At 47.4% G+C, this 12,743-nt stretch overlaps 1 protein-coding gene across 1 annotated transcript in view; it reads right to left on the bottom strand.

Annotated features, from left to right (window-relative positions):
* The window catches only part of dagla (diacylglycerol lipase, alpha), a 533,527-nt gene that overhangs the window by 34,048 nt on the left and 486,736 nt on the right, over positions 1 to 12,743 (bottom strand). The window contains exon 19 of the mRNA XM_072517705.1: positions 5,989 to 6,182. Within this exon, the coding sequence (XP_072373806.1) occupies positions 5,989 to 6,182 (194 nt within the window). The remainder of the gene's footprint in view (positions 1 to 5,988; positions 6,183 to 12,743) is intronic.

Consider the following 12,743-nt stretch of genomic DNA (forward strand, 5'->3'; position numbering starts at 1 on the left):
CAATGCGGGTCATACAGGCCGATTTCTCTGCTGAATGTGGATGCCAAACTGCTGGCTAAGATACTGGCCACAAGGATAGAGGACTGTGTCCCGGGGGTGATAGGGGAAGACCAGATGGGATTTGTTAAGGGCAGGCAACTTCAGGCCAATGTTCGAAGGTTTCTAAATGTTATTATGATGCCCTCAGAAGGAGGGGAGGCAGAGGTGGTGGTAGCGATGGATGTAGAAAAGGTTTTTGATCGGGTGGAGTGGAACTACTTGTGGGAGGCGCTGGGAAGGTTTGGGTTTGGTGAGGGCTTTATCGACTGGGTGCGGTTGCTCCATCATGCACCAGTAGCGAGTGCGTACGAACCGGCTGAGATCGGGGTATTTTAAACTACACCGAGGGACGAGGCAAGGGTGCCCCCTCTCCCTGTTACTGTTTGCTCTGGCCATAGAGCCTTTGGTCATGGCATGAAGAGCCTCCAGGAACTGGAAATGGCTGGTTCGGTGGGGGGGAGAATGTGGAGCACCGGGTCTCGCTCTACGCAGTTGACCTACTCTTGTACGTTTCGGACCCGTTGGAGGGGATGGGGGAAGTAATGCGAATCTTAGGGGAATTTGGCAGTTTTTCGGGTTATAAATTGAACATAGGGAAGAGCGAGATGTTTGTGATCCAGGCAAGAGGGCAGGAAAAGAGACTGGGAGAGCTGCCGCTTAGAATGGTTGGGAAGAGCTTTCAATGTCTGGGAATCCAGGTGGCCCGGAAATGGGAGGTACTACACAAGTTAAACCTATCCCGTTTGGTAGATCAAATGGAAGGGGACTTTAAGAGATGGAACATGCTCCCGCTATCACTGGCGGGGAGGGTACAGACCGTGAAGATGACGGTCCTCCCCAGATTTCTATTTGTCTTTCAGTGCCTCCCATCTTCATCGCTAAGGCCTTTTTCAAGCGGGTGAATAAGATTATTTCGGGCTTTGTGTGGGCGAGTAAAACCCCGCGAGTGAAGAAAGTGCTGCTAGAGCGCAGTCGGGGGGAGGGTGGGTTGGCGCTGCTGAACCTCTGCAATTACTACTGGGTGGCTAATATAGCCATGATTAGGAAGTGGGTAGTGGGGGAGGGGTCGGCATGGGAGCGGATGGAGGCGGCGTCATGTAAAGACACCAGTCTGGGAGCATTGGTAATGGCACCTCTGCCGTTCTTGCTGGCCCGATACTGCACAAGTCCGGTGGTAGTGGTGGCTCTGAGGATCTGGGGGCAGTGGAGGAGATATAACAAAGTGGAGGGAGCATCGATTTAGACCCCGATTTATAACAGCCACAGGTTTGTACCGGGTAGTCTGGATGGCAGGTTCCTGAGGTGGCAAGGGGCAGGAATCAGAAGGATGAGGGATCTATTTATAGATGGGAGCTTTCCCAGCTTGAAAGCTTTGGAGGATAAATTTAAATTGCCACCAGGGAATGGCTTCAGGTATTTGCAGGTGCGAGACTTCCTGAGAAAGCAGGTGCCGGCCTTTCTGCTGCTGCCACCACGGGGGATACAGAATAGAGTTGTTTCCAGTACCTGGGTGGGGGAGGGGAAGGTATCGGATATTTACCAGGAGCTTAAGGGCAAGTGGGAGGACGAGCTAGGTGGAGAGGTAGAGGCGGGTCTATGGGCGGATGCCCTAAGCAGGGTTAAAATCTCCTCATCGTGCGTCAGGCTTGGCTTGATACAATTTAAGGTAGTCCACCGGACACACATGACAGTGGCTAGGATGAGCAAGTTTTTCGAGGTAAAGGATAGGTGTGCGAGGGGCGTGCGAAGCCCAGCAAATCATGTCCACATGTCTTGGGCATGCCCAAAACTTAAGAGGGTTTTGGCAGGGTTTTGCTCAGGCAATGTCCACGGTGCTAAAATCACGGGTGGTGCAGAGTCCAGAGGTAGCGATCTTTGGAGTGTCGGAAGATCTGGGAGTTCAGGGGGCGAAAGAGGCCGACGTCCTGGCCTTTGCCTCCCTGGTAGTCTGGTGACGGATCTTATTAATGTGGAGGGACTCGAAGCCCCCGAGTGTAGAGACCTGGGTTAGTGACATGGCTGGGTTTCTCAGTCTCGAGAAAATAAAGTTCGCCTTAAGAGGGTCAATGTTAGGGTTCTCCTGGAGGTGGCAGCCGTTCATCGACTTTCTCAGGGAAAATTAAAATGTCAGCAGATGCAGTATTCCAAGGGGGCAGGGGGGATATTGTTGCGGTTTGGTTGAGGTGCGTGAAGATTGGGCTGGGGGGGAAATGTTCATTTTGCTATGTGGATGTTATTGTTATTGTTAATGTTATAAAAAATTTCAAATACCTCAATAAAAATATTATTTTTAAAAAAAGAAAAATGGGAAATGTGAATAGGACATGCAGCTAATGTGGCTGGCATTTTGCCCAGGGTTTGCATAACTTGTAACTACCACAGGAACATAAAACAGCTGTAATACCCACCCTACTCTACCCACCCTATATCAGTGGCAAATGCATTTCCTGACATGCTAATACATCACTTCCAGTTATGATCCCTGATCTACACCAATTATTTTGCTTTGGGCAAAGCAGTAGTTAGAATCATAGAATCATAGAAGTTTACAGCATGGAAACAGGCCCTTCGGCCCAACCAGTCCATGCCGCCCAGTTTTTACCTTTAAGCTAGTCCCAGTTGCCCGCACTTGGCCCATAACCCTCTATACCCATCTTACCCATGTAACTATCTAAATGCTTTTTAAAAGACACAATTGTACCCGCCTCTACTACTACCTCTGGCAGCACATTCCAGACACTCACTACCCTCTGAGTGAAGAAATTGCCCCTCTGGGCCCTTCTGAATCTCTCCCCTCTCACCTTAAACCTATGCCCTCTAGTTTTAGACTCCCCTACCTTTGGGAAAAGATGTTGACTATCTACCTTATCTATGCCCCTCATTATTTTATAGACCTCTATAAGATCACCCCTAAGCCTCCTACGCTCCAGGGAAAAAAGTCCCAGTCTATCCAGCCTCTCCTTATAACTCAAACCATCAAGTCCCGGCAACATCCTAGTAAATCTTTTCTGCACTCTTTCTAGTTTAATAATATCCTTTCTATAATAGGGTGACCAGAACTGCACACAGTATTCCAAGTGTGGCCGTACCAATGTCTTGTACAACTTCAACAAGACGTCCCAACTCCTGTATTCAATGTTCTGACCAATGAAACCAAGCATGCCGAATGCCTTCTTCACCACCCTGTCCACCTGCGACTCCACCTTCAAGGAGCTATGAACCTGTACTCCTAGATCTCTTTGTTCTATAACTCTCCCCAACGCCATACCATTAACTGAGTAGGTCCTGGCCTGATTCGATCTGCCAAAATGCATCAGTTAATGAGCTATCTCAATAGTTGAGGTAGCACAATGAATTGCAGTAACTGTGGGCAAGGGTGGGGGAAATTTGGCTTGGGTGACTACTGCTGGCAAGTGCACTGTGTTCACATGAGCTGAAAATAGTATAGAGCTCTGCAGTGATATCCACATGTAATTAAATAGCCTGTTGATGCTTGTTGTCTTGGCTCATGCTAACAATCAGCATTTGGGAGATATACCAGAGGGCTGCGGCCCATATTCCTGCCTGTTAGCTGAGGAAGAGGCAAAGCTGAAAAATAAATAACCTCTAACAAAATTCTGATATCAGAGTGATAGAAAGATGTGGCTTGGCACCCTGGTTATTTGTTCTCATGCTGTACGGAGGATAATGCCAACACCAGTAAACACTAATTTGTAAAAACATCCCAGTTTGTCTGAGGTGAACTCATTCTTTTCTTAATTTTAATCCTGACAGTTCACCTTCCTCAGTTATTGTTTCTCCCGCAACCTTCAAACTTGGAATCATATAATCATTATCTCATGATTTATTTACTGTATACCTTCAAACTTTAGAATGAACTGTATGACGGAACAATTATCGCTTGACATCTCACTAAAAGAAAAACTGCCCGCAGACCTGACATTGTAACCCTGAATCATGTTTCGTTGCCACCAAAATAACGGTGAGGTAATTCGATCTTTTTATTATTTATGCACAAATAGAAAAGCAAATTCAGGCAACACCCAGTTTTCCAGTTAACGTCAAATATCTGTGAAGTGCCGTCTGAGATCTGCTGCTCTGCTGTTAGTTTCGTGAAAATAGTGTCTTGCAGCCTGGTTCACCATTCAAATTTATTAACTGTCATAAAGTAGAAGTATTTGCGAACACAAATTTACGACTTAGAAATTTCAGTGTGGTGAGTTTTAATTACTGCAGTTAACATCATCTGGCACTGAATGTTAACTATCATAAATGGGATTCTTGTTCTTTCAGATTTTAATTGTTAACATTTTTTTAAAAATGTTAAATTTTGGATTTTATTTTTTCTAACTTACCTTTCTATCATTTTTCTTTTTCTCTTATTCCAATCTTTATTTCCCTTTCTTGGTTTTTCTCTCGACACCTGATTTGATATTAACTCCATCCATTCTAACTTACACTTGTTGCTATGTCCTTGCGCTGTTAACTCTACATCTTCCAATTAGATTAGTTAAGGAGATATGCAGTTGGTGACCCTATTCACCCAAGTCTCAGATGCCTGGTTTCCTTGGCTGCGATGTTACTAGTTCACATTTCCAGCAACATGTCACACAAAACATTTCAAAACCTATAAATGCAAGGGCAGGTGTAACTGATTGCAGATTAATTATGTGCCCTATGTATCAAATTATGGATGCTGTAGGTTCTGATTTATGCAACTTTGTGCCAATTGGCAAGACCTAAGCATAGCATGTAGTTAAAAATATAAGATTCAGGAGCAGATCATTTAGCCCATCGGGCCGTTCAATTAGATCATGGCTAATCTGCATTTAATAACATTTTCCTGTCTTTTCTCCAAATCCATCAATACCCTGACTAACAAAAACATATCAATCTTGAAAGCTCCAACTGTCCCAGTGTCCACAGCCTTTTGAGGAAGGGTTACACATTTCTACTACATTTTGTGTCAAAAAATGTTTGCTTATTTCACTCTAGAACAGCCGATCGCTCTAATTTTATAATTTATTCGGGTGAATCTGGATTGCAACTGCTCCAAAGTCAGAATACATTTTGAGATCATATGCCCAAAACGGAATACAAATATGATGGGATTTTACCAAAGATCACTATAACTGAAACTTCCTCCCTTTGCATTCTAACCTGCTCGAGACCAACACTACATTAACCTATTTTGATTGTTTTTTAGACCATAAGACATAGGAGCAAGTAGGTAATTCAGTTCATCGAGTCTGCTCTGCCATTCAATGAGAACGTGACTGATCTGACATAATCCTCAACACCACTTTTCCACCTTATTCTGAAAATCATTGCTTCCTTATTGATTAAAAATTTGTCTATCTCAGCCTTGAACATACTTAATGACCCAGCCTGTACAGCCCTCTGCGGTAAAGAATTCTACTACCTCTAAAAGAAGAAATTCTTTCTTATCTGTTTTAATTGGGCAATGCCTTACTGTGAGATTATGCCCTCGGGTCCTAGACTCTCCCACAAAGGGAAAATAACCTATCAGCATCTACCCTATCAAGCCCCCCCCGAGAACCTTGTGTCTCTCAATAAGGTCACCTCTCATTCTTCTAAACTCCAATGAGTATAGGCCCAACCTGCTTAACCTCTCCTCATAAGAAATCTGCACCATTGCTAACTTCATGGCATGTGCAAACTTGAGTACACTTACTCAACTTCCTATTTTTTTCACCTGCATCATTAATAACTTGGGTGAAAAGTTGAATCAACAGATGAACCAGGGGTTTCCCCATGAAAGGCAGGAAGGAAGGAAAGTTCAGAAATTATTCGCTGGACCATCACAATAGCTCTCTTGTCTCAGTTAACACACAGCCTAGAAATTCACAGGAAAATAAGGTGGAAAAAAGGCCCATAGGCTGACAAGAAACATTATGAAGCGGCGTTTTCAATTCTGCAGATACCTACCACTTTTCCTCCGGGTGGTTGTGTACCACGTGAATAATCCGACCTGGTGGGTAGAGTGAGACGCTAGCAGAAAGAGCAATAGTAAGGTCACTGGGATAGGTCCACTGTCTGTTACTCTGAACGTGAGTCACTTCTTCATCGTCCGGCAATTCAGATTTAGGAATACATTTAGTACCGCCCATGATAATTCTCCACTACAGAAGAGATTTTTAAAAAAACTTAGAGAATTAGAATTATCGTATTCATCAATAATACAAGGCTATAACAAGGAGCAGGATAACCAGTCACAGTTTTTGTTGTCACATGTTTCATTTTGAACTGAAATTTCAACATTTTCAAGTATAAACTGAACACTATGGGTGAAATTTAATTACCTCCCCGGACAGGACCCTGTAATTGGTGGGAGGGCTTGGGTGTAGATCCTGCCACTATGGTGCTTTCCTCCAATTAATTCCCGGGGAGGCAACCTTCCCACCCGCCACTGGCAGTATTAAACCTGTGGCGGGTAAGGAACTCGCCATCCAAGATGTCCACCCAACAAACCTATCAGGTTTGACATCAGCCTACCAAGAGGAGGGTGGAGTCTCCCGTCTCTGTGCCCAATTGAGGAAACGGGCATTGGGAAGAGGAAAGCCTTGAAGGAGCCACCCTCCCTCTGTCCCGATCGCTTGTGGCGCCCTCCTCGCGTCCCCAATCCTGCCTACCGTCTCCTTTCTCCAGGGATCTCTCGACAATCCCTGAAGGTAGTGGTCAGCACTCCTGGTGGTGTTGCCAGCATTGGTGAAAGGTCTGTAGCTACCGAGGCGGGACCGTCACCCTCTTGGAGGCTTAATCAGATGAGAGGCCTGACGCTGTCCAGTAATTGGAATTTTGTCAGGCCTCCCAGAGAATAGTAACGCAAGTTCCCAGCTGTTCTCCAATTAATGGGTATCACCGCTTCGGCAATGCAAGTTCAGCAGGTCATAGGGAAGGTAAATGGAATGTTGGCTTTTATTCAGAGCGAATGGAGTATAAAAATAGTGAAGTCTTCCGAAAAATGTACAAGGCACTAGTTAGACCACACCTGCAATACCATGAGCAGTTTTGGTCCCCAGATCTAAAGAAAGATATAGTGGCATTGGAAGTAGTCCAGAGAACGTTCACCAGGTTGGCCATGGGTACGGAGGGATTTTCTTATGAGGAGAGGTTGGGCCTGTACTCATTCTAGTTTAGAAGAATGAGAGGCAACCTTATTGAGAAATATAGGATTCTCGGGGGCTTGGCAGGGTAAATGCTGAGAGGTTGTTTTCCCTTGTGGAAAGGTCCATGAACAGGGGGTAAGACAAAGATGAGATGGTAGCGAATCTGTGGAATTCTTTACTGCAGAGAGGTGTAGAGGCTGGGATGTTAAGCATGAAGGCTAACCATAGATAGGTTTGTAATCAGTACGGGAATCAAGGGTTATGGAGATAAGGTGAGAAAATGGAGGTTAGGATTATTATATCAGATCAGTCATAATGTAATTGAATGGGCTGGTTTGGCACACTGGGCTAAATCGCTGGCTTTTAAAGCAGACCAAGCAGGCCAGCAGCACGGTTCAATTCCCGTACCAGCCTCCCCGAACAGGCGCCGGAATGTGGCGACTAGGGGCTTTTCACAGTAACTTCATTGAAGCCTACTTGTGACAATAAGCGATTTTCATTTTCATTTCATTTCATGACAGAGCAGATTTGACTAACCACTATGCAGCACGGTAGCATAGTGGTTAGCACAATTGCTTCACAGCTCCGGGGTCCCAGGTTCGATTCCCGGCTTGGGTCACTGTCTGTGCGGAGTCTGCACGTTCTCCCAGTGTGTGCGTGGGTTTCTTCCGGGTGCTCCGGTTTCCTCCCACAGTCCAAAGATGTGCAGGTTAGGTAGATTGGCCATGCTAAATTGCCCTTAGTGTCCAAAATTGCCCTTAGTGTTGGGTGGGGTTACTGGGTTATGGGGATAGGGTGGAGGTGTGGGCTTGGGTAGGGTGCTCTTTCCAAGAGCCGGTGCAGACTCGATGGGCCGAATGGCCTCCTTCTGCACTGTAAATTCTCTGATAGGCCAAAAGGCCTACTTTTCCTCCTATGTCTTATGGTCTTTTAAATCCCAGTCCATCAGTCAGATTTTTAAAAATATGGGTACATTTTAGCTATTTATATCTGTGTTATTTTGTTTTATTTGCTGATGGGTGTGGCACCACAGGTAAAGCCAGTTGTCCATCCCTAATTGCCCTTGAACAGGTATTGGTGGAAAACTACTTTCTTGACTGTGCAGTCCCTATGATGTAGATACACCCACAGTGCTGGGAAGGGAGTTTCAGGATTTTAACCCAGTAATAGTGATGGAAGAGCAATATAGTTCGAAGTCAGGATGGAATGTGTGGTTTGGGGGGGACAGACTTGTAGGTAGTGGACTGAAATACAAGAATAAGAAAGCCTGGTTACAATTGCATTGCACTTTGGTGACATCACACTTGCAATCAATGATGTAGTGGGAAATGTTGAGGGGCAGGAGCTCTAAGAAAATGGCCATATTTTTTCTAAATCTACTATTATGTTGTTTTCCTATTTGTTAATCATTTTAGTCCTCGAACATTAGTAAAACTCTGAAAGTGCTAGTCAACATTTTATTTCAAACCAGAGCATGAATTACAGGAAACGTTACTTACTTCTGACTAGGGAATGGTATCTGGATGGATTACTACTTTTCATGATTTATATTTATTTATTCTAAAAATTTAGAGTACCCAATTATTTTTTTCCAATTAAGGGGCAATTTAGCGTGGCCAATCCACCGAGCCTGCACATCTTTGGGTTGTGGGGGCGAAACCCACGCAAACACGGGGAGAATGTGCAAACTCCACACGGATAGTGACCCAGAGCCGGGATTGAACCTGGGACCTATGATTTATATTTATAACATAGATCTGGGTGTACAAGCACAATTTCAAAATTTGAAGATGATTCAAGACTTGGCAGTATGGTGAACTGTGGGGAGGGCAGTGATGGATTTCAGAGAATACAGACAGGCTGGTGGAATAGGCAGACACGTTGCAGATAAAATTTAATGCAGAGAAGTGTGAAGTGATACATTCTGGTCAGAAGAATGAGGAGGCGACATAAAATAAAGGGCACAATTTTAATGGAAGTGCAGGAGCAGAGGGACTTGGATGTACATGTTCATAAATCATTGAAGGACAGGTTGAGAAAACAGTTAATAAATTGACTTCCGGCGGCAGCCATGGAGTGAGTGGTGGCACATTCGGTGTCTCCTGCTTGAAGCGTAATTGTTTGGTGCTTGTTACCCTTTCACAGGGGTATTTGTTGGTACAAGGTGCAGGAACAGACAGAGCTAAGGATTCTCCTTTGGGTGGGCATGTCTTAGCCCTATCAAATAAGGAGTGCAACTGCAAAGGGACAACAGTCAGACCAGGAACTTTCGGAAAGTGCGACAGAAGGAAAAATGGCAGAGAGCTCTGTGGCGTCATTGTTCATTCAGTGGTCCACGGGACACTAGGTGAAGTTTTTAACGGCCACGTTCTGGCAGCAAGGAAGGAGGTCTCAGAGGACCTGGCTAAGGTGGCAGACCCAATTCGGGCGGCCATCGAGAGATTGTAGCAGAGATTAGGAGCACATAGTACAAAGAACAAAGAAAAGTACAGCACAGGAACAGGCCCTTCGGCCCTCCAAGTCTGTGCCGACCATGCTGCCCGTCTGAACTAAAATCTTCTACACTTCCTGGGTCCGTATCCCTCTACTCCCAGCCTAATCATGCCCCTTGAATGTCACTATCGTCCCTGCTTCCACCACCTCCTCCGGCAGCGGGTTCCAGGCACCCACTACCCTCTGTGTAAAAAAAACTTGCCTCGTACATCTACTCTAAACCTTGCCCCTCGCATCTTAAACCTATGCACCATAGTAATTGACCCCTCTACCCTGGGAAAAAGTCTCTGACTATCCACTGTGTCTATGCCCCTCATAATTTTGTAGACCTCTATCAGGTCGCCCCTCAACCTCCGTCGTTCCAGTGAGAACAAACCAAGTTTATTCAACCTCTCCTCATAGCTAATGCCCTCCATACCAGGCAACATCCTTGTAAACCTCTTCTTCACCCTCTCTAAAGCCTCCACCTCCTTCTGGTAGTGTGGCGACCAGAATTGAACACTATACTCCAAGTGTGGCCTAACTAAGGTTCTATACAGCTGCAACATGACTTGCCAATTTTTATACTCAATGCCCCGGCCAATGAAGGCAAGCATGCCGTATGCCTTCTTGACTACCTTCTCCACCTGTGTTGCCCCTTTCAGTGATCTGTGGACCTGTCGTGTGTCACTCCAAAAAGTAGAAGAGTCTGTGGCGGACCATGACAACCGGCTGGCTTCGTGGAAGGCAGAGATTACGCTGGTGGTGGCTGGCCAAGGGAAGCTGAAGGAGATAGTGGACGATTTGGAGAATCGATCTCGGAGGCAGATTCTCCGGATTGTGGGGTATCCTGAAGGCATTGAGGGAACGCAGGCCACGAAGAATGCAGAGCATGTGTGGGGGACGGAATCTTCGACCAACTCCCCCAACCCACACGACCCGGCTGATTTAATGGAATGTTTGGGGATTAAATGGGCCAGTTTAAGAGGTCGCGCACGTTCATACATTTGAGGAGTTTAAAGGCGAATGTTGTGTTTTTTCAAGAGACTCATTGAAGGTGCTGGATCAGACAAGGCTGAGGAAGGGATGGATGGGATAGGTGTTTCATTCGGGGCTGGATATGAAAATGAAGGGGGTGGCAGTGCTGGTTAATAAGAGGGTGTCCTTTGTGGTGCGGAGCATAGTGGCATCCCTGGGGGGAGATTTATGATGGTGAGTGGGAGGTTGCAAAGGGTTCCTGTGGTGCTGGTGAATATTTATGCCCCAAATTGGAATGATGTGGAGTTTACAAGACGACTCCTGGCAAAGATCCCGGGCCTGGACATGCACCGGCTGATCATGGAGTGGGCGATTTTAATACGGTGCTGGATACTAGGCTGGACCGACCGTGTCCCAGATCAATGAGGGTGTTGGCAACGGTGAAGGAGTTTTGGGGATTTATGGAGCGAATGGGGGCGGCAGACCCGTGGTGGTTTGAAGGGCTGAGGGCGAAGGAACTTTCATTCTTTTCACATGTCTACAGGGAGTAATCCCGGATTTATGTTTTTTGTAACTGGTCAAAGCACTGTTGGTGGGGGTAGTTGGGACTGAATATTTGTGGTGTCAGACCATGCGCCACATTGGGCAGACTTGCGGGTGGAGGGGGCGAGTTCGCAGAGGCCACAGTGGAGGTTGGATGTGGGGTTATTGGCCGACAAGGAGGTCTCTGAGAAGATAGGGGTAGCTATTCGGAGCCGAATAAGACGGGGGAGGTTTCTGCGGCTACGTTGTGGGAGGCACTGAAGGCAGTGATTAAAGGGGAGTTTATTTTAAATAGGGTGCAAAAGGTGAGGGCGGAGTGGGCAAAAAGGCTGAGACTGGTGGAGGCCATTCTGGTGGTGGACCGGAGATATTCGGCAATGCTGCTGAAGAAGAGGCAGAAGCTCCAAATGGAGTTTGGCTAGTGTGGACAGGAGAGACAGTGCGGGCAGCTGTGCAGCGGCCCAGAGGGGCAGTGTAAGAGTATGGGGGAGAAGGTGAGTAGGATGCTCGCGCATCAGTTGAGGAAGCAGGTGGCGGTGAGGGAGAGTGCGCGGATGAGGGACAGGGGAGGTAAATGGGGTGTTTGAAGTATTTTTTTCGGAAATTTTACAGTTCGGAGCCCTCGGCGGGGGGATGAGGACATGAGGGCGGTTTCTGGATGGGCTGGAGTTCCTGAGGGTGGATGAGGTCAGGGTACAGGGGCCCCAATTGAACTGGGTGGGAATTGAAGGATGGGGGGCGATGGAATCGGGGAGGGCCCCGGGCCCGGATGGGTTCCCCATCAGAGTTTAATCAGAGGTTTGGGTCAGAGCTCGGGCCCCCGTTAGTGTAGATGTACAATTAGCCTATGGGGAGGGAAGAGCTTCCCCCCCCCCCCCACGCTGTGTCAGGCATCTATCTTGCTCATTTTAATGAAAGACAAAGACCCGGAGCAGTGTGGGGTCGTACCGCCCCGAGTTTAGTTGTTAAATGTGGATGCGCTCAAAGCTGTTGCCGAAAAGTGTTGGCGGTGTGGAGTAGAGAATTGTGTGGGGGGTGATCGGCTGTTTAGGGGGTTGGCAAGAGGGCGGCAGGTATCGTCCAAATGTTCGGAGGTTACTGAATTTGATAATTATGCCATCAACCCCCCATCCCCCCCCCCCCCCGCCCCCCCCCCCCCCCGTCACTCTAACCGCACTCTTACGCCCCCCCGCCCCTTAACCGCACTCCTTCCCCCCCCGGCCCCTCACCGCATTCTTTCCGTCCCCCCCGCCCCACCCATCCCCTCACCACACTCTTTCCCCCCCCTGTCCCCTCACAGCACTCACCCCCCTGCCCCCCTTCACTGTACTCTCTCCCCCTGCCCCCTCATAGCACTCTCCCCCCTGCCTCTTCACTGCACTCTCCCCCCTGCCCCTTCACTGCACTCCCTCCCCTGCCCCCTTATAGCACTCTCCCCCGCTGCCCCTTCACTGCACTCTCTCTCCCCTGCCCCCTCACAGCACTCTCCCCCCTGCCCCTTCACAGCCACTCACCCTCCCCCTGCACCTTCACTGCATCTCTCCCCTGCCGCCTCACAGCACTCTGCCCCCTGCCCCTTCA

The sequence above is a fragment of the Scyliorhinus torazame genome, chromosome 10 (assembly GCF_047496885.1).
Source record: "Scyliorhinus torazame isolate Kashiwa2021f chromosome 10, sScyTor2.1, whole genome shotgun sequence".
Lineage (NCBI taxonomy): Eukaryota > Metazoa > Chordata > Chondrichthyes > Carcharhiniformes > Scyliorhinidae > Scyliorhinus > Scyliorhinus torazame.